The sequence below is a fragment of the Podarcis filfolensis genome (assembly GCF_964270895.1).
Source record: "Podarcis filfolensis genome assembly, chromosome: 14".
Lineage (NCBI taxonomy): Eukaryota > Metazoa > Chordata > Lepidosauria > Squamata > Lacertidae > Podarcis > Podarcis filfolensis.
Window position 1 is genome coordinate 5,753,400 of NC_139616.1, and position 20,480 is coordinate 5,773,879.

General features: G+C 45.0%; 2 protein-coding genes across 10 annotated transcripts in view; both read right to left on the reverse strand.

Annotated features, from left to right (window-relative positions):
* The window catches only part of LOC310748707 (myocardial zonula adherens protein-like), a 61,461-nt gene extending 58,768 nt beyond the window's left edge, over window positions 1-2,693 (reverse strand). The window contains exon 1 of the mRNA XM_083584548.1: window positions 2,300-2,693. Within this exon, the coding sequence (XP_083440674.1) occupies window positions 2,300-2,503 (204 nt within the window). The 5' untranslated portion in view covers window positions 2,504-2,693. The remainder of the gene's footprint in view (window positions 1-2,299) is intronic.
* Window positions 2,694-9,340: 6,647 nt separating this feature from the next.
* Window positions 9,341-20,480, reverse strand: part of CGNL1 (cingulin like 1) — a 104,647-nt gene continuing 93,507 nt past the window's right edge. For all 9 annotated transcript variants that reach the window (XM_083586258.1, XM_083586255.1, XM_083586256.1 and 6 more), the window contains 5 exons: window positions 18,481-18,564; window positions 16,940-17,064; window positions 15,269-15,377; window positions 14,055-14,218; window positions 9,341-13,430 (listed from right to left, as the gene is read on the reverse strand). In XM_083586258.1, the coding sequence (XP_083442384.1) occupies window positions 13,295-13,430; window positions 14,055-14,218; window positions 15,269-15,377; window positions 16,940-17,064; window positions 18,481-18,564 (618 nt within the window). In that variant the 3' untranslated portion in view covers window positions 9,341-13,294. The remainder of the gene's footprint in view (window positions 13,431-14,054; window positions 14,219-15,268; window positions 15,378-16,939; window positions 17,065-18,480; window positions 18,565-20,480) is intronic.

Genomic DNA, 20,480 nt, shown 5'->3' on the forward strand with positions numbered 1-20,480 from the left:
ATACACCCATGCCAACCATAGTAAATTACTTTCTCTACAAGCACATAGTTTACACCTTCTACATTTTAGGGGAGGTTGCCAACAAGCCAAAATTTTACAGGAATGGCCATTATTTTGTTTCTTTGCCAGAATAAATGTAGAGAGAGAATGCAAAATTCTGAGTTTGACTCATTGTTATTTCTTTAAAATGGTACCTTTCAGAAGAAGGCAGAGCAGTCTGCACATGCTCAGAAACTGACATGCTGGATGAGACCATGGTGAATCCAGCCGTCTTGTCCAGCATCCTGCTTCCTACAACAGCCAACCTGATGCCTCAAGAAAACCCACCAGCACAGCATGAAGACAACAATGCTCCCCCACTGTTGCTCCCTTGTATTTGGTAATCAGTAGTAGACTGCTTCAAGTTTGGAGGCTCCAAAAGGTCATCCATCTATTATTAATTTACAAAGCCCTAAACAACTTAGGTCCAGGTTACCTCAGGGATCACCTGAACCCTTATATCCCAGCTCGATCATTGAGATCACCTACAGGAGCATCGTTGTCAACGCTCAGTTGACAAGAAGAGAAATCAAGCCTTTGGTGTCACAGGCCCAACCCTGTGGAACACTCTACAAGAGAGATTCAGCAGACACCTTCTGTGCCAACTTCTAAACACCTACTGAAAACTTCTATTCCCCCAGGCCTACACAAACAGTTAAGAATGCCTCTCTCCGCAATGGCTAATTGATCTCTGTTTTTAACGTTTTAATATGGTTTTTATTGTACGGTTTTGTTTTACTGCTGTAAACCACTTTGGGCTTTGGTTTGGTTTTTCACATAGTGGTATATAAATATTTCTATAAATAAATAAATAAATAAATAAATAAATAAGGCATTTCCTCCTAGGCCTCTGTGAATTTGTCAAATTGCCCTTCAAAGGCATCTGAGCCACAGACCATCAGCACGCCTTGTGACAGTGTCCTGCTTTGTATGTCATATAAAATGTAGTTTAAAACAAGCTATAGACCGTTTAATGTGAAACAGCAGAGTTCTGGGGCCAGCTTCTCAGAAGTCCTGAGACGCTCCTCCCACTGCTCAACCCTGGATACAAAAAGAAGCCAGAGTCTGGTTTGTGCCATCTGAGGCAAGGCGTGTCTTGAAGGAGAGGGGGAAACTTATCTGTATCCACTTTCTCCACAAAAGGCATAACATATTATACACCAATATCCATATTTCCATCTTAAAGCTGTTGTGAGGGACCAATACATCCTACTACTTCTTTTCTTTTTTTGAAAGTAACTATATTATGATGCAGGATAATTCAATCCATAGAGCACGAGACGCTTAATCTCAGACTTGTGGGTTCTAGCCCCACGTGGGGCAAAATATTCCTGTGTTTCAGGGGGTTGGACTAGAAGATGACCCCCGTGGTCCCTGGCGCTGTGGTCTAAACCACTGAACCTCTTGGGCCGGCCGATCAGAAAGTCAACAGTTCGAATCTGTACGATGGTGGTGAGCTCCCCACTGCTCTGCCCCAGCTTCTGCCAACCTAGCACTTCAAAAGCACACAAGTGCAAGTAGAAAAATAGGTACCACTGTGGCAGGAAGGTAAACAGTATTTCCATGCACTCTGGCACTCGTCACGGTGCCCCGTTGCACCAGAAGCGGCTTAGTCCTGCTTGCCACATTACCCGGAAAGCTGTCTGTGGACAAACACCGGCTCCCTCAGCCCAAAAGAGAGATGAGCGCCGCACCTCATAATCGCCTTTCACTGGACTTAGCCATCCTGGGGTCATTTACCTTTTACCTTACCATACCATTCTATGATTCTATGGTGAAGCAAGATTATCCCTTCTATGGAGCAAGGGCATCTTGGCGCAGGTAAGGGGTACAGAACAAAGCCACCTTGGCCAGCCCTTCCTCAACCTGCAGCCCTCCAGATGTTGCTGGACCCCACCACCCCATGAGCCATCCTGGGTGGGGCTGATGGGCGTTGGAGTCCAGCAACCCCTAGAGGGCAGGGGCCCTGCCTTCAAGGCACCCAAGCCCCAAACAGCGCCAAGGAAGGCATGCGGGGATCAGCGGCTGAGGCGGCTCCCATTTCCCCCGAGGTTTCGCCTCGACGCCCTTCCCGCCTTTTTTCGCCCCTGAGGGAACTCGCTTCGCGCATGCGCCTCCTGTTCCTGAGGTAAGTTGCGCCCCTGCCTCCGACACCTGGCAGAGACCCGCTCGGGGCCGTCGCTTTGGGGTCTCCCTCTCTGCGCCTGAGGAGAGCTTCCTTCATCGCCGTGCGCTGTTTCGTTGCCCCGTCCCCGCTCACCTTTCTCTGAGCAGGGCCGCCCTGGCCGTCGGGCTTCTTCGGCGTGGTGGTGGTGAGGGTCAAGCCCGAGCTGTAGCGCAACATCTCGGCCGCCTTGGACGCGTCCTGCTCGGCGCGCAGTTGTGCCTCGCTCCTCTCTCCGCCGTACACGCCCCGCGCCGCCTCCCTCCCGCAATGGCCACGGGCCACTGACAGCCTCCTCATGACCCGGCGGGCGTGGCGGGCAGCCGCCCGGCCCGGCCAGCCTCTTCCCCGCCTCCTCGGACGGAGCGGAGAGAGAAGGCGCGCTCGCTTGGGCGGCCGAAGGGCCCCCGAGGGAAGGAGAGGCGAGGCGACGGCGCCTCAAAGCGGCTCCCGAAGGAAATCCTTCCTGCGAGGCGCCTCAGGCCTCCTCCTGACACGGGGACAGAAGCGGGCGGGGGGGGGGGGTGATCAGTCGCCTATTGGGTTCGATAAATCGGTTTTTCAACTTTTCATTCGACTTAAAACGGAGCCTCGCGCTCCACGACAAACGTAGAGCTCTGGGGAAAAACCAGGAGTGTGATTCCTCAGTGAGATTCCAGAAAAACATGAGTTTTGTGACGGGACGCAGCTGGGAAATTGTAATCGACTCAAAAAGTTGCTTGTCCATTAATCAGGCAGCAGATTTGTGGTGGTGGTTGTTGTGACGTGGGGTTTGTGATTTCAGCTCTCTTGACATAATATGCTGGAGACAGTTCTGTAGTAACACTTCTTTATTAAAGCAAACAAGACTGAGAACTGAGGAGGGGAGAGCTACATTTATAGGGACAGGGAACTAGCTAGAAAAGATACATTTTGGAGGGAACAATATCAGGCAATCACAGTCTGCCTTTTGGAGGAAACCAATAAGACAGAGGATCCAAATACAGCAGCTTAAATGAACCAATAGTAGCTGTACCCTCTGGAACCAAAAGGCAGTTACTTTACCCTAATGCAAATGCAGACAATAATAATACAGATATAAAATCCTTTGACTCAATACACAACAGTGGTGGTGTTGTTATTATACAAGCTAATAGGTTAAAAGGTCTGTAAAAACATAACATTCATAAACAGCAATTTAAATAACTTCTCCCAAATATTCATGAAATAACTATTATTTTAAATCATTCCTGTTGGTAGCCAACAGGAATACATGGTCAACATAGTCCCACCCTTATTCTCTGCACATTTTTGCCCTTGCCTGCCAGGCTGAATGCGTTAAGGGAGCTCACACAAATGTTGCTCCTCTACTAGATTTTAAGAAGCATTTAAATTTGGTTTCAGAGCCTCAAATAAGGGTGGCATAAAGGGGTGTATAAGTACTTTAATAAAGCTGCAATCCAGGAACAGTGGAGCAAGATAGCATCCAAAGCATCCTTGGCATCCAAAACCCTATGACAGGGGTCAGCAACCTTTTTCAGCCTTGGGCTGGTCCACTGTCCTTGAGACCATGTGGGGGGCTGGACTATATTTTGAAAAAATAATAATAATGAATTCCTGTGCCCCACAAATAACCCAGAGATGCATTTTAAATAAAAGCATACATTCTACTCATGTAAAAACACCAGGCAGGCCCCACAAATAACCCAGAGATGCATTTTAAGTAAAAGGACACATTATACTCATGTAAAAACATGCTGATTCCTGGACCATCCACAGGCTGGATTGAGAAGACGATTGGGCCGCATCCGGCCCCTGGGCCTTAGGTTGCCTACCCATGCCCTATGGCTCCTGGCCAGTGCAGAAAGGGAGGGCAATAAAACTGATTTTGGGCAAATCTTGGCTCACTGACCTTTTTAGAGTTATTTGAGAGTGTCAGGTGATCTCCTTGACATTACCTGGACTTTCAAAATGCTTTTGACAAAGTACCTCACCAAAGACTTTTGAGTAAAATTAGCAGTCATGGAATAAGAAGTCCTCTTGTGGATCAGGAATTGGTTAAAGTAGTAGGAACCAGAGATAGGAAATCATTTTCCAGGGGATGAGGGTGGGGAGGAATGGCTGTGCACCAGAAAAGGTAACAGATACATGTGTACCTTTGGATGCCATGTTGAGGACCCCAGCCTCAACTGAAAGGGGTTCTTGGTATCAGAAAGATGGAAAAGACTGAAGATCATAAATCCAGTCAGACTACTCAAAATGAGACAAGCAACAAGATCCTTCCTTTGGTGTACAAACAGTCTTTTGATTTCCAGTCTAATATTTTCTGCAGCCAAATTGCTCTGAATGAAGCTCTATGATAAATGCAAGAAAAGCATTGTGTTTCTAGGGGTCTTATCATTCTTCTCCAATCTTTGCCAATAAAGTAAATAGACAAGCAACCCTAATTCCTTCTGTTGGGTGCTCATTGTGACTTCGTAATCTAATTATAGATTTCATTCTAGTGTTACCAGATCAATTTTTTCTCTTTGATGTTCCACACACTGCTTTTTTATAGGGGTTAGAAATGTCTTCTTCCTCAACTCTGTTCTGGCACAAATCCAACATTTACTCAAAAAACTTCACAATACGCAGAGGCAGATTGCTTAAACATATGCACGTGTCATTTAACAATGTGCAGTACAGGAATAGCAGCATTGCTGCACGAGGGTTAAGATTCACGCTTACAATATACATTGAGTAATTAAGCCAGATGAAAGAACAGAACATGGCACACCCTGTATCACAGTTAACAGTGTGTGTAACAAATGAAACGGATGTCAATCATTTAGGCTATGATTTCCTATTCTATCAAATCCAGAATGTGATGGCCAATTACTGTTAAGGAATGAGAGGAAATTGCAGAATAATAAGAGATCTGAAGTTTGATGGTTCTGTAGGGCACATCAGAGTATATCTTGGATGAGACACAGTCAATATCAAACCACTTTAGTGCTTAGTTGCAGATTATATAATCAGTTGAAGGGGATAGATTGTGGATTAAAATATTATTAATAATACTTTTAATTGGACAAAAATTGTGGACAAAAATATTAATAATACTGTCTCAATCTGAAACTTTCAAATTTGCTTCAAATGGGCACATTCAGAACTTATACATGCTCATTTCAATAACACTAAAGGTGCTTCCTGGTCGGAGTGTGTGACACTGATCCAGTTTTTCTTTGTGTACACATGACAAATTAGCTGTCATACATTTCTGTTTACTTCAGTCATGGATATTCATTTTTGCTCTGCAGCTTCTGTCCACAGTAGTGGATGGGACTTGATGAAATGAATTTGTAGGTTTCTTTGTATTTCAATCCCACAAACACTTCTTCCACACCCTCCACTTCCTTTTTTCTGTTCTGGGTATGTACCTGTGCACATGAACAGTGCCAGATCTGTACAAATGTTTGCTGTAGGGGGTAAAACTCTGCCCTGCTGCTCACTCTACCTGGTTGTGAACTCCAAGCAACAAAGAATTTTATATAAATCCCATTAATCCTTTTAAAATCTATTTGAGCTAGAGGGCATCATCACATCCTTTGGCAGTGAATTCTGTTAGCTAATTGCACAGCATATGGATAAATTATTTAATTTGTATACTGCCCTTAGGAGTATATGGGGCCTTAGAGGAGGGGTAGTACTTCTGGTGGAGGCATGTTGTGCTCCTGGGGTAGTTTACCCTTCTTTGGTCCCCAACCTGCACTCAGCTCTCACCTGTGGCTTCTAGAAGCTGTCAGCATGTGACAGCGGCCGCACACTGGGAAATGGCTTTGACTGGCCAGCTAAGCCAGGTGAGAGTAGCCAATGGATCTCAAACCCTTGGTGCGTTAGGGACTTCCCATGCATGCTAAGACAGGCTCCAGCAGATTGAGTGGACAAGACCAAGGTGGGTCTAACAGCCAAAAAGGCAGTTTCTGCATGTGCTGTAGAGGAAAGTGAGGGGCAGATTGGGCTTGTCAACGTGGGAGGGTAGCCCATCTAGGAGAATGAAAAAACTGATCCGAAACCTCTGCTGCCTTATGAGATATCTTCAGGATAGGAAAAGGCTAAGGAGTAAATTCTACACAAATTGGAGTGGAGTTCCTAAGATGGTTGGATGGCACATTGTATGTCTCCTTCCGGCAACACCTACAGTCAAGCTGGTGCCAAACATATTGCTCTGTTTTCCATTGGATCACATCAGCAAGGCTGAGAGTGGGGGTCTTGTCATCTGGCAGCCCAGGACCTCCATACACACTTCCTAGGCTTGTGCAGTGGGGAGGTCACTGGTCCTGCTAACAGTGCTTTGACCTCACCCCTGGAGGCGCACTCTTGAGACGGACGGATGCCAACCAATACCGCCCTTCATCCGAAGATCACAGGGTGGTTCACTTCTGTTTGGGACCTATTGCCTATTAACTTAATTGGGTGACCTTGAATTTTAATAGTGCAAGAGAAATGTATGCGCTTCCTTGTCCTATAAAATTTTATTTCTAACGACTGAATATCAGCATGGAGAATATGCTTAGAAGGAAGAACTAGAGATCTGGTGACCAAGTGACTTACAATTATTCCAACAGGAGGGATCATTTTGTGATAAGTTCTGTAGTATGTAGCAGCACCCATCATTTAATGAGAGGTCCTACTCTGGAGAAGACATGGAAACACACCCAGATTTCTTAGTTAGGTGACCTCCTGAGTAGCTCTTCCTAGTATTTTCAAGTATCATCCATTCTGTTCTACAGTTCAGTAACAACCAATATTCTCTTGCATGTGAGCTCTTTAGTAGTAGTAAACGGAAATTTACTCCTGTAATTTCCACGGAAATAGGCTATTTCACATAGATCTGATTCACATACCAAGTTAAACGGTCAGACCAAAAGCAATCACATAACCAGCCCAACAAGATTTTCCGATTTAAATATGTCTGAGAGATGCTAAGATCCAGATAATTTTCAGACTAAAGCTTTCAGAGTTTGAGACGGACCTTCCAAAGCAGACACAGGCAGCTCTGTCTTCCCATGGTTAAATTGAAATGTGTTAACTGAAATGATCAAGAGGTCCAGCATCAGCCTACTATTCACACAACACGGATCCATCCTTCTAGCCACTCTGTGTTGGCTTCATTTAAAAAAAAAACCAACTATGAGTCCAGGTTCAGACATAACAATGTTAAACCATGACTTAACGCTAACAGAGCAGCAAGGTACACAACCTTATTTCCCGGAGACCACACATTTGTCATGGTATGGCTTAGTGTGATGTGTGAAAGGCCATGTATCATTATTAGGAACTGGCCACAAATCAGGCTATGAAACTGATTTCAAGTGAGGTTTCAAACCATTCTTTGACTTAACCATGGTTATGTTACCACATAGGTTGTATGTCCCGTGAAGGTGGAAGCCTTCAACAACTGAGACTCCCTGTAGCTTATCCTTATTTCAAGTATCCTTATTTCTTTTAACAATAATTTTTATTAGTTTTTAATTACAATAATCCAATGATAGCCTCATTATAACAATGCCAAATTATAATACAATTACTAATCCCAAACATTCAAATGCCAAATTACCGGTATATAATTTAGGTGGCCTGCGTGCTAGCATCAATGGTTTGATTATTTACTTTGTTTCTGCATTCCAAAATCTTATTCATCTCAATTACATTCCAGTCAAAATAACAATCCCTTATAGGACAACTGCAATGTTAACGCCATCTGTTTGTCTTGACACATTAAATGATTTTTAAATCTATAGGTGAAGCATTCAAACTATCTTTATTCCTCCTGTGTGTGACAATTATTCTGGCCATAGTGTTCCTTACTGTCCTTGTAAAATGTTTTATCTATCTTTTCCCAGCCGTTGCTGCCCTCCATCATTCCTTGGGCAGAGCTAATATCCCATTGTTGTTTCAGAAGTCAAGTATCCTTATTTCAAGATATTGTTTTAAAATAAAATCACTTACTTTATACTCAGTGATATGTTGCATAGTGGTTCATACCCAGAGTAGACCGACTGGAATCGATGGATGTGACTGTTTTAAGCTAGTTGACTTCAATACAGTAGGTATATTCTGAGGCTGACTTAGTTGGAAACAATGTTTTGCATCATATTGTTTTATATTCCTTTTTTCCCTTTTTTTGCATTTTCTTTGGCCAGGAATTATGTTCTCTTGTTCTCACAACAGCTTGCCAGCCAACTCCTGTAGTTGCACAACTGTCTCAGTTGCCATGTTACCTCCTACCAATCTTCATGCACAGGTATGCCAAATGGGAGAAAAAAGGAACCAAACATCACATGAAAAAAGATGGTCCATTAAGTGGATCTCATTTTGAAAGGCCTCATCAATCCCCCTCTCCACTTTTGTCACATTTTAACTATAACAGTGGAACCTTGGTTTTCAAACGTAATCCATTCCAGAAGTCCGTTGACTTCTGAAACATTCGAAAACAGGATCAAAGGGCTGGCAGCAAAGTCAATGGGGGAAAATGAAAAATGCACCTCAGAAGTCATTCGAAAATGGAAGCATTCACTTCCGGGTTTATAGCATTCAGCTTCCAAATTGTTTGGCATCCAAGACATTCGAAAACCGAGGTTTGACTGTATTAAATCTCTCCTTTGACACAGGACACAGTGTTTTATGCAGTGCTATTTTCTGGGGGTACTCAAGGCATGTACTGGCATGTTTTTTTCTAGAAGAAAAGCACTGCTTTGATGTAGTGTTATGACAGCTCCACTGCCAACCATGCCTGGTTTTTAAACAAGTTTTTGAAAAAGAGGCTTGTAGCTAGTTTTCTACTGGATTAAAAGGTTACCACCATTTTTGTTAATCTCAGTGCAGGCATAACGTGGCAACATGCTTAATACTAAAAAGGGAAGGAAAAAGCACAGGAACCCACAGGATGGCTTCCATTCTCTCATTGTGAAGAGATGGAGGGAATATTATTCATCCATTAGGCCTATTCCTGTTGACCCATTTCCACGGGGCTTATATAAAAGTTCCCACTGAACTGTCTTCCACTCTGCCACCCTTAACAATGTTCGAGATCCAACTCTGTTTGGGCTACCACTGGGTGCCTCTACTCTTGAGAAAGAGGGTGTTGGAACTGCACAAAGAGACTCCAAAATTGGATGATATTTAGCCAATGTAATTTTATTTCAGAATGACTAGTCCTTTACAGTTTAAGCATATCTGGAGGTAGCTGCCAAAATTACTTGATTTCCCACCTCCCCACACACAAATGGCTTGAGTGAATCAGTTTATGGGCAGAGTCCACAAGGAAATTTCTCTTGCATGAATCCTTGACATGAACGGGGACTTTGGAAGGGAACCTCTTGGTGGATTCTGCCATATATTTCAGGAAGGACAGCTGAACACTAGTGTAAAATAATGTCTATATGATAGTTTCAGAACAAACATAAAACCACAAGAGGTAGCCTCTATTGATTGTCAACACAATAGACTTCCAGTTTCTTTTTCCCTTCTAAAAATGCTGTCCGAGTATGGTGCAATCTGCCTCCTACAGATATTAGTGACAATCCTCTCGTAGATGCTGATGGGCTGGAACAGAGAGAGAGAGAGGACTAAAAAGAACATTGTTTGTCAGGAACCACAATACCTACTGGAAATCCCGCACACTTACAGCACAAGTTATTCCTATTAACCAGTATGCGCAGATTTCTCTTTGACTTGAGGTAGAAAACCCCAAATGCCACCTTGCCTCTCACTCATGAACATCAGGCACCAGCCACTAAGAACTTTTCCTATGCAGTTACATGAGATACTGTGCTGTTTCATAATTCAGATTTGTTTTCCCGGGATTTGCACAGTATAACTTCCCTATTTGAACAGAAATAGTTGCCTCATATTGAGTATCATCTAGCTTAGTATGAGCTACTCTGATGGGTAGTGGTTCTCCAACATCTCAGGTGGGTCCGTCCCCGCAGCATACCTGAAATACCTATAACAAGTATTTTGAAAGTTCTTTACACAGTGCATAGTTAAACTGTGGAATTCACTCCCAGAAGAGGTAGGGAGAGTCACTAACTTGGATGGCTTTAAAGGAGGATTGAACAAATTCGTGGATGATAAGGCAATGGTTCATGGTTCTCCCTCCACCGTGGGAAGCAGTGTGCCTCTGAATTCCACTTGCTGGGGATCACAAGCGGGGAAAGTGCTGTTGTGCTCAGGTCCCACTTGTGGGCTTCCCATAATAGGCATCTGGTTTATCCCCACGAGAGCAGGATGCTGGACTGGAAGGGTCTTTTTGGCCCAAAGCAGCAGCGCTATTCTGTGTTCATATGGAGGGGTTAGGGACTGAACCGGGGCCCTTCTGCATACAAAGCTGGTGTTCTGACTGTACCTAGAATCCCCTTTCCATTCCCTATAGCTGCTGCCCTATAAGATGGACCAGACTATTCTGCCAATCAAACTTCCACAGGAAAGCCACTTGGGTGCTTTCAGATTCTTTCAGACCTCCATGGCACCCCAATTCCAGTTCTCTCAAAGCCTCTACCTGCCCCTAGGAACTCTTAGCATGAATGTCAGGCTACAAAGTCAGCTGCTGCTGCAGCAGCAGCACTCCAAATGACTCATTTGGTGCCCAGGAGCTGCCATTTCTAAGGGGATCTTCAGTGCCTGGATTTGATTTTGCTTAGATGATCAAACAAACTTCACAGACTGATGTCCTCCCCTGCCCACTTTCCTTATAGCCCTGCAACTCATCTAAGGCTTCTTCTATTAAAGGGTACTGCCAATTTTGGGGTTGTGGGGAATTTATTAATGTATGCACAATGGGAGGCATTATGGAGGCTTAATTGCTTTTGTGCAAGACTCAAGCCATACAAACACTGCTCTACCCGTTCCAATACAGAAGCAAAGTTTCCTTCATCAGGAATGGTTTCTTACCCTTCATTTTTAATTGGTATCTTTGTTCCCTTAACAGTGCTACTGTGGACCCATATGCACATGTTTTTACTTCCAAGATTCTCATTGTTATTATAACCATAGTTACTTAAAATCCCAAGTACACTTGAGACATACTTGTTTTTGTTGCTAACTAGGCAGCATTCAACTGGAGTTCATTCTCAACATCTTGAGCAATGGATTTCCAAAACTGATTAACTCCTCAAAGTTGGCCACTTACTATAATTAACATAATTCTCATGTAATTCAGCATTCATCAGTATAGCAGTTTGATGAATCAGGATGCTTCCTTTTGTAGAATACCAACGCTGCATAGATGGCAATATGGCATTGCAATAAAACCTCTGTGTGTGTGTTTAATCCTCACTAATCTGTTCCCCTCCTGACGATGTGGGACTGCAGCTCCCATTAGCTCCAGTTAGCATAGCCAATGATCAAGAATGGTGAGGGGAGCTGTAGTCTAACATCGTCAGAAGGGCCACAGGTTAGCCTCCCCAGTGTACATAAAAGCATGTTTATAAAAGCCTGTAGATAAAATGCAAAGTCAGGGTGGGATAGCTGTTCCTTATACAGTATGCTTGTTGTTCTTTGTAGTCCACAACAGTAGATCTGGTAAACCATTTAGAACAAAGTGGCTTGTATTAGCTTCTGGTCCAAGACTGGCCATGTACACATTAGCAGCTTAAAACACAGCGAGGTTGTTTCCCCCGACCCCATGTGTTTCAAGTTGCATTTGCATGTTGCTGTGCACACCAGAGATGGGATGGACCTGATGCACATTACCTGTTTGGTTTTCTGTGCCTACAGCCCCTTCTCCCATCTCCAGAAAATCCTAGTCATGAAGGTGTCATCTGCACATGCACAATGACTATCTCAAATGTACACACCTCAGCTTAACTGCAGCTTAAGTTTTCAGAATCGGGATGGAAGCTGGTTTGAGGGAAATGCATCAAACAACAGTATATCAGTTTGGGCAAAAACTCTAAGACTCATATAGAATATGGCTAACATCATGTGTACCCAGCCTAAAACACCAGAAGTGGGAGTGCACTAGAGCTGGAGTAAAGAGTTGGGGATTCTGTACCTGGCTGTAGCAGGAAATCACCTGGTTCTTTTGCTCTCAAGGGCTTTGCTGGGTCAGAATGAAACAGACCAATTGAAAATAGGGGGGGCTTTGTTGTGGAAAAAATAAGTTGCAAATCCAGAGGAGAACCGTTTTTTCTCAACTCATTTTTCATGAACAGCAGAGGATTTAGATGTGAGAGAAGCTCAAGGCACCACAAACTGCTGTACTTCCATATGTCAGGAAAGCCTTGCTGAGATCCATGGGAGCTCATTCCTGTGGAGGTCATTGCTCCTGGGATGCAGACCTAGCTCCCAAAATTCTCTTTCTTCACTGAAACGGCAGGATCAGTATGAAAGACACAGTGAGTGCATCCACACACTCCTGAAAACCAAGGACTGGGAACTGGAATAGCAGCATCCATTGCTTCTGGCTCAAAACTTGCTCTTTATGTTCTATGAGCCCTGTGAATAAAAGCTTTTCTAACCCTCCCACAGAGTCTTGCTTGCTTGGAGACCTAAAACCTTGCTTGCTGAATACTTGGAATGTAAGGCTTTTTCAAGCTGAAAAATAGTATGATATTTCAGCAGAGATTTCAGTACTTTGCATGTGCTCTATAAAAACGGGAAGCTTTACAAAAATAGCTATAGTGTGATCAATTAAAACATCTAATTTAAAATATGTACATTCTATACAGTTTCCTCTAGTTACAGCAGTTAAATACCCTTTTTCTCTCTTTTAAAAAAATCTAGCATCCATGTCAGATGGATGCAGTTTAACCATGCTTAGAAACAGAAGGCGCTGGCTCCTTAGGACACAATTTTAGCAACCATCCTATTTCTGCTGAGAAACGTCATCCTAATTTAGTGGTGTACTCTCTATGGCTGCAGGCAGCTTTGGGTTTGGAAAGCAAGTCCTTCGTGTTTTAGGCTGTTTATTTCTGAAATATCTCAAGTCTGAAAATGGCACACTGTGGAGAGAGATATAAATGCCAACCAGCACCAATATTCCTGCAGCCATTGGCTTCCAGAGTCCGTAGCTCATTGCTTTTCAACAATGAAGGCTGAACATCCACAACTCATGGAACAGCTGAATTTTTAGCTTTTGATATCATCGTCCTTTAAGAATTTAAATCCTGAAGGTGCTTCGTAAAGGCTCTCCCCATCAGTGCTGAAGTCGTCGTCGTCATCTTCAAGGTCATTCAGCATTTTACTAGAGGTCTTTTTGTGCCTGCTAAAGCAAAAATATATAAACATGTTAGTGTGGCTTTATAAGCTGGCTGTCAACATTTGGAATGCTTTCATGATGTATTTTAAAGACGCTGGTTGATTTGAATGAGCCATTCCAATGCCTACAAGGCTAGGAAAATGGGTGCAACTGTCTCCTCCACAGCCCTGGGGGGAAACACCAGAATGAGCACTGCAATCTTGGGCATGTCTCCTTTCTGCAAAGTTCCTCTTTCTCCGAATGTTTACACAAAAATAAGCTCCTTGGAAACTCAGCAGTGAAGGTTCTGGCATGACACTTAAGTCCTACATTTTTTCTGGAAGGAATTTGAGGGAAAGCTCCAAATTTGGACATTTTAAACTAGTTCCCAGCGGAGGGCTGAATGTTAGGGTACGGGGAAATCCAATCCAAAGTGCCATGGAACCCCAAAATTATAAACTGGAAGGGGCAGGGACAATCAGCTTGGTTATGGTTTCCAAACAAAGATTCTTAGATCCAGAATGAGGAGAATGAGTTGGGTCATACAACCCATGAGCAAGGAGCCAATGTGGCAAGTGGAGCAGTGACTTTCCAGATCTTGGGAAGGGTTGATGAAAACCTTTCTGGATCCCAAGGCTCTTCCTTTCCCACCTGAGTTCCTTTTTGATTGCATTCAGCTGTCCTTGCAGTTGGTCATTCAAGTCAACTTGCTCTTCCAGCTCCCTCTGAAGCTTCTTCTTGGTGCTCTCAAGTCTATCTATTTCTTCTTCTGCTCCCTCCACCTGGCGTTTCATTGCTTTCAAACGCAAGCTCAGCTGAGAAATGAGAAGAAAGGGGCCAGTTAGAGCTTGGGGTCATTCATTGGGACAAGGGGTCATTCATCCTCAGCAATCCTTGATGGAGGGCATGGAGCCTATGTGAGCAATGGAGTAATCATGGGAAATGCTATTTTTATGGACTAGAAAGCTTAAGCTCGAAGCCTTTGCCAGAGGTTGGGAATTGGATCCAGATGAAGGACCTGCTCCAGAAGTGACCAACCCTCCATGGGGTCCCTTTGACCAAGTATGTATGAATGTATGCATTTTACCCTTTGGAAAATAAATGGGTCACTAAAGTGGTGTGTATCAGATGCTGCTGGACTGCAACTCCCATCATCAACATCATCACTGGCTGGGCTGGCTGGACTTGATGGGAGTCCCAGCCTCTGAAGGACACCATGTGAGCAAATCCCTGCTTTAGAACAACAGAAGGCATTGGATGCAACATACAAGAAAAAGCAGAGGTGTACTCGGTGGTTTTTTCTGGGGGTACTGAAGGGTATGAGAAGAGAGAAGAGTACAGAAGAGAGCCAGTGTGGTGTAGTGGTTAAGAGCGGTAGTCTCGTAATCTGGGGAACTGGGTTCGCGTCTCCGCTCCTCCACATGCAGCTGCTGGGTGACCTTGGGCCAGTCACACTTCTCTGAAGTCTCTCAGCCCCACTCACCTCACAGAGTGTTTGTTGTGGGGGAGGAAGGGAAAGGAGATTGTTAGCCGCTTTGAGACTCCTGAAGGGGAGTGAAAGGCAGGATATCAAATCCAAACTCTTCTTCTTCTTCTATGCAGTACTGGCACACACACACACCCAAAATGCTAAAAGTGTAGCACTTACTGTAACAACTTCATGGTGACTACCAGCGCCCTTTTTTCTTAAAAATGGAAGCCATTTCATATTGTGTAATATTTGTGATGGTTTTAGTGTCTTTAGTGAGTTCCTGGGGCGGCTCACAGTTCCAAGATGAAGGGTGAGCTATAAACTTAATAAAAGTAAATTTGGGGGACAAATCCTTGGTAACTACAATAGCCCAAGAGATGCTTTCCTTCCTTACCTGGTCCTTCTGATCTGTCAGAGAGAGATGCTCATCGTCGACTTGCATCATGACTTCCTTAACTTTCTTTTCAAGCCGGCGGTTACTCAGCTGGAGGTTAGCTCGATCCCTAGGAAAAGAGAAGGGCGTACTCACAGACAGCAAGGTAAGAACCAAAAAATGTTCCACTTACCTGGGAGAAGGACCTACAATTGAAAATAGATGACTCAGAGTAGAATGCAACATGGGTACTTAAGCCCTATAAATCAAGCTCAGTTTGTGTAAGGGAATGTTCCTTAAAAATTCTGCAAGGTAGCATCGTACTCCTGGGCAGCTTTCACACATGACATCAATTGCCCCACAGGGCTGTTGGTGCAGCTCCAGTAGCAGGGGGACATGTTTCCATTTTTGTGGGAATGCCCCTGACATCCAAATTTTGGAGTGGTGTTTTTGAAGTATTTTTATTTTTTTTAAATACTGTATTTTTCGCCCTACAGGACGCACTTTTTCCCCTCCAAAAATGAAGGGGAAATGTGTGTGCGTCCTATGGGGCGAATGCAGGCTTTCGCTGAAGCCTGGAGAACGAGAGGGGTCAGTACGCACCGACCCCTCTCACTCTCCAGGCTTCAGGAAGCTCTCCGCAAGCCTTGGGAGCCCGCAGGAGTTCCCGTTGGGCTCCCTAGGCTTGCAGATAGCAGCCTGCATCTTGAAGCCTGGGGCGCGCTGCACAGTGCGCCCCGGGCTTCAGTTCCCCGACCTGGTTTGGAGGCTGGTGGCGGGGAGAAGCGTGCTTCTCCCCGCCGCCAGCCCCACAAGCTTGGGGGACAGCGGGGAGGTGCAGCGCCGCCATCCCGCTGTTCCCCGACCTGGTTTGGGCTTCAGGCAGATATCCGCAAGGCATGGGAGCCCGGCGGGAAGTCGCACCGGTCTCCCAAGGCTTGCGGAGAGCTGCCTGTTCTGGGGGCCGGGGGGGAAATAATTTTTTTTCCTTTATTTCCCCCCTCCAAAACTAGGTGCGTCCTATGGGCCGGTGCGCCCTATGGGGCGAAAAATACGGTACTCCATCCAAGCTTCCCCACAACCTGTCATTTTGAACTTATGGGATGATCAAACAGCAATTTTCAGATCAAATTAACTTCTTATATGGATGCCGGGTACAAAAAGAACTTATTTGGCCCAGAAATGAAATATATTACTGGACTTAAACCTTTCGTTGTGGAAGAAAAATATGTCGACTGGCTATTGCAGAGAAAATAATCCATGAATTACATTTCTCTAAGGGTAAGGAAGACCTGGAACACTTCTGTATCAAAGGCCTGTCTAGACAAGTGGGAAAGTGGGAAGTCTGCCAACCGGGCATAGAGACAACAGCCCTTCCGTATGGTGTGTCTCCAGCATGAGATATTCTGATGTCCACTGCCAGTAAGTATGGATGGTCTGCTTCTACTACCTGTTCTTCTTATATGCGGCTCTGCAGTTGTGTTATTTTTATTGGATGGGTGGATTATAAACTTTATATTGATTTGAAATATTGTAAGCGGTACCAATTTTGAAATAGGTTCAATTCTTTTTTAAGCTAACAGAGGTGGTGGGTCTCCAGTATTTAGATGAGAGGCTTGTTGCGACTCTTAAAATAGATGAATATCTGACTGGGACATGGTGTTCCCTGGGTGGTCTTGCAGTCTGCTTTACCTCTCTTCATTCTCCAGCCGCTCCTCCAGTTCCATGATCCTGGTTTCCATCTGAACCAGAAGCCCTTCTTTGCTGGACTGGTAAGAACCTTCAAGATGAAAGATCCGGCTTTTCAGGTCCTTGTTCTAGAGTAAGAATATGCAGAGCTTATTGAGCAGGTAAGTCTGTGGACAAATCAGCAATGCAGCACGGGGCCTGGGCAGTTGCATGACCTAGACTTTTTGACTGGCGAATGGCATCCATCTCTTTTCCCCAGTTAATATGAGTCACCTGCCTATGCCTAACAATCTGCTTCACAGGCCCTGCTTAGGTTGCTGGGCACACAGAACAGGCCCTTCTCTTGAGTGACCCCACATTTGTGAAATTCAGTCCCACGGGAAATCAGGGAAACTTCACCCCTTTATATTTTGAAATGGGCCTTAAAGACCCACCTCTTTTAGTGGCTTTTACTGGCTGGCAGAAACTGTTGTGGATATGGAAGTTATAGATGTGAAGTTTCTGTATTTCACAACATGTAGTGAAAGTCTTGCTGAAGATCACGGGTGCCGACTTGAATAAAATATTGGGGGGGCCTAGCTAAGCCCCGCCTCACATAATCAATCACAATACACAGTGCACACAAACCCTATTTGAATAGCAATGGCCATCAACCTGGGGGGGAAGTCAAATACTTTAGGGGGGGCGGAAGGGACCTTGGCCCCTAGGAGTTGGCTTCTATGCTGAAGCTACACAAACAGAAAGAAAATAGTGGATCCTTTAGAGAAGGAAAAACACACACGTAGGGATCATCCACATTTCAGATACTGCCACACTTTTCAGGCACAGATCTGCACTTTAAAGCTCTTTGTCCAAGCATTTTCTGTTTTTGTTTTTGTCCCAGCGCTTTCCTCATGAAAACCCATGTTTTACCACTGAACTGGAGCAAAATGACAATCTGCAAAAAACTCGATTGCCATTTTCTCCAATTCAGCAGGCAAACGCAGGGAAAGCGCTGGGCCAAAAAAGAAACCGCTCGGACACAGAGCTTCAAAGCCTGGACCTGTGCCTGGTGGGACAAAAGGCTGTCTGGCTGAGCCTTTAGTTTTGGACAGCTAAGATGCATGTCCACCACTAGGTGGCACTCTGCTCCTGAAGTGTTTAAGCTAGGATGACTATGGGTGGATTTTTCCTGTGTAATTTCCAAGAGAAGAGGCACTGGTGTCCAACCCTGCTAGGAGGCAGCTCTGCTCCTTAACCCTGAAGGTGTGGGCCTAGGCAAGCCTTTCCCAACCTGATGCCCTTCAGCTGTTTTGGACAACACCCAGCAGCCCTGGCCAGCACAGCCATAAGATTCTGGGAGTACAGCTGTGGGTGTGGCAGCCCAAACTATCTGAAGAGATCTAGGCTGGTGGAGGCTGAGCCAGGCTTTGCCCACTCCATGGCACTGGGAGTGCACTCAGTACACAGTCTGGGGCGCTGCCTGCTAACATCCATATTTCCCATTGTCCGGTCCTGGCATCAAACACCCCAAGCCTGAGCACAAAACAAGCCGCAATCCTTGCCTGTCTCTCCAGCGAAATCTTGTCACATTCCAAGTCTTGCCTCGCAGCCCTTTCCTGAAGTAGCTCACTCCGCATTTGCTCAATCTGTAGGTGGTAAGCAAAAAAGAAAAGAAAAAAGGCTGAAACCTCCAAATGGTAGCAACCTAACAACACGTCTTAACACTCTCCTCTACAGCTCCAGGCAATGCCGTAGAACTGCAGGCACTAAAAAGAGACCTGCAGGTGAGTCAGACCCAAGCAGGCCTATCCAGTCCAGCTTCCCACAGGGGTGAACTAGGGGCTTCCTGAAAGCCCACAAGCAAGGCACAAGGGCAACAGCATGTCCCTAGGTGTGATACAGTGGTACCTCAGGTTACAGACGCTTCGGGTTACAGACTCCACTAACCCAGAAATAGTACCTCGGGTTAAGAACTTTGCTTCAGGATGAGAACAGAAATCGCACGGCGGCGGCGGCGGGAGGCCCCAATAGCTAAAGTGGTACCTCAGGTTAAGAACAGTTTCAGGTTAAGAACGGACCTCCAAAACAAATTAAGTTCTTAACCCGAGGTACCACTGTAATCGGCAGCTGGCCTTGCCTTTGATCCTGAAAGTGGTACACAACCATCATGGCTAGTATTCACCCACTTGGCCACAGCTAAGGGCATTTCCAGTCTGAAATGGGCAGAAAGGGCACAAGTGGCGGGAAGGGCAGCATGAATATTAGTACAGTGGTACCTCAGGTTAAGAATTTAATTCGTTCTGGAGGTCCGTTCTTAACCTGAAACTGTTCTTAACCTGAAGCACCATTTTAGCTAATGGGGCCTCCTGCTGCTGCCACGCCGCCGGAGCACAATTTCTGTTGTCATCCTGAAGCAAAGTTCTTAACCCGAGGTACTATTTCTGGGTTAGCAGAGTCTGTAACCTGAAGTGTATGTAACCCGAGGTACCACTGTATGAGGATGGACGAGGATGGGAAAGAAAGGCGCATCAGGCTTGCTCAGGGACTGCCTTGTGGGGACTTCCGGGTTAGCGCCATCGGCGAATGGCGGAGTTCCTCCGATCGGAGGAACTGGCTCCGTGGAAACTGGGTCTACCCGCCGCGGCGAAGGTGGGGACCCGGCTAGAAATCCCAGGTGGAAGAAGCCTGGGAACGTGGGGTTCGGCAGAGCACCAGGAGCACCTCCCCTACTCGCGGGGAACCCCATTTTGGGGCTCCAGAGCGAAGTAGGGTGAGCGGTGCGGTGCTGCGAACTGACTGCTATTTTCACGGAGGAAAACCGCATTGCCATTGCCAGAGAGCGCTGACTTTTTCCTGTCAACAATTGGACTCTAAATAAGTACCTGTGAGTAGAAACGGAAAATTGGATCAAGAATTATCCTAATTTGGCACCGAAGCGGGAAAGTTCAAAACAGGAAGTCCGCCTTCCGCTTTTTGTAAATAGACTGAAGCAAAAACCTTGTAAGCTAATAGCCTGGAAAGTTGTTTTACAAAGGTCAAAATTTCCTTCATTTATAACCACTAAAACCCCCTTGGAAGCAGGAGAAAAGGGGGGGGGATTTAACTGTTCAAGCCTGCAGGAGAGGGAGTAAAGGAAAATAAGTTTCCACCGCCTCAACCCTGGGAACGGGGTGTCAGAGGCAGAAATTATCGGAGACGTCCATTGACAGTGAATGGAACATTTTGACAGATAGCAAAAAAAAAAAAAAAGAGAAACAAATTTATTCTAATGTTGCCTTTTGCATTATAAAGAAACAAAATATTTGAAAATTGAAAGTAACTTTCTTTTGTTGGATATGCTTTAAAAAGATGGACACAAATAGAAATTGTATCCTCTAGAGGGAGCTTGTCAAATTGTTGCTGCAGTTTACTTGGGGACTTCACAGCTGCGAGATTAACATCGTGGGACCAGACTGTGACCTTGAATAAAAATGTGTTTGGAAGAAGTCTTCGTGCTTGCATTTTGCAAGACAAGTGCTTTGTTGGAGCAGTTGCATGAGAAGGTGGATTTGATGAACGAGAA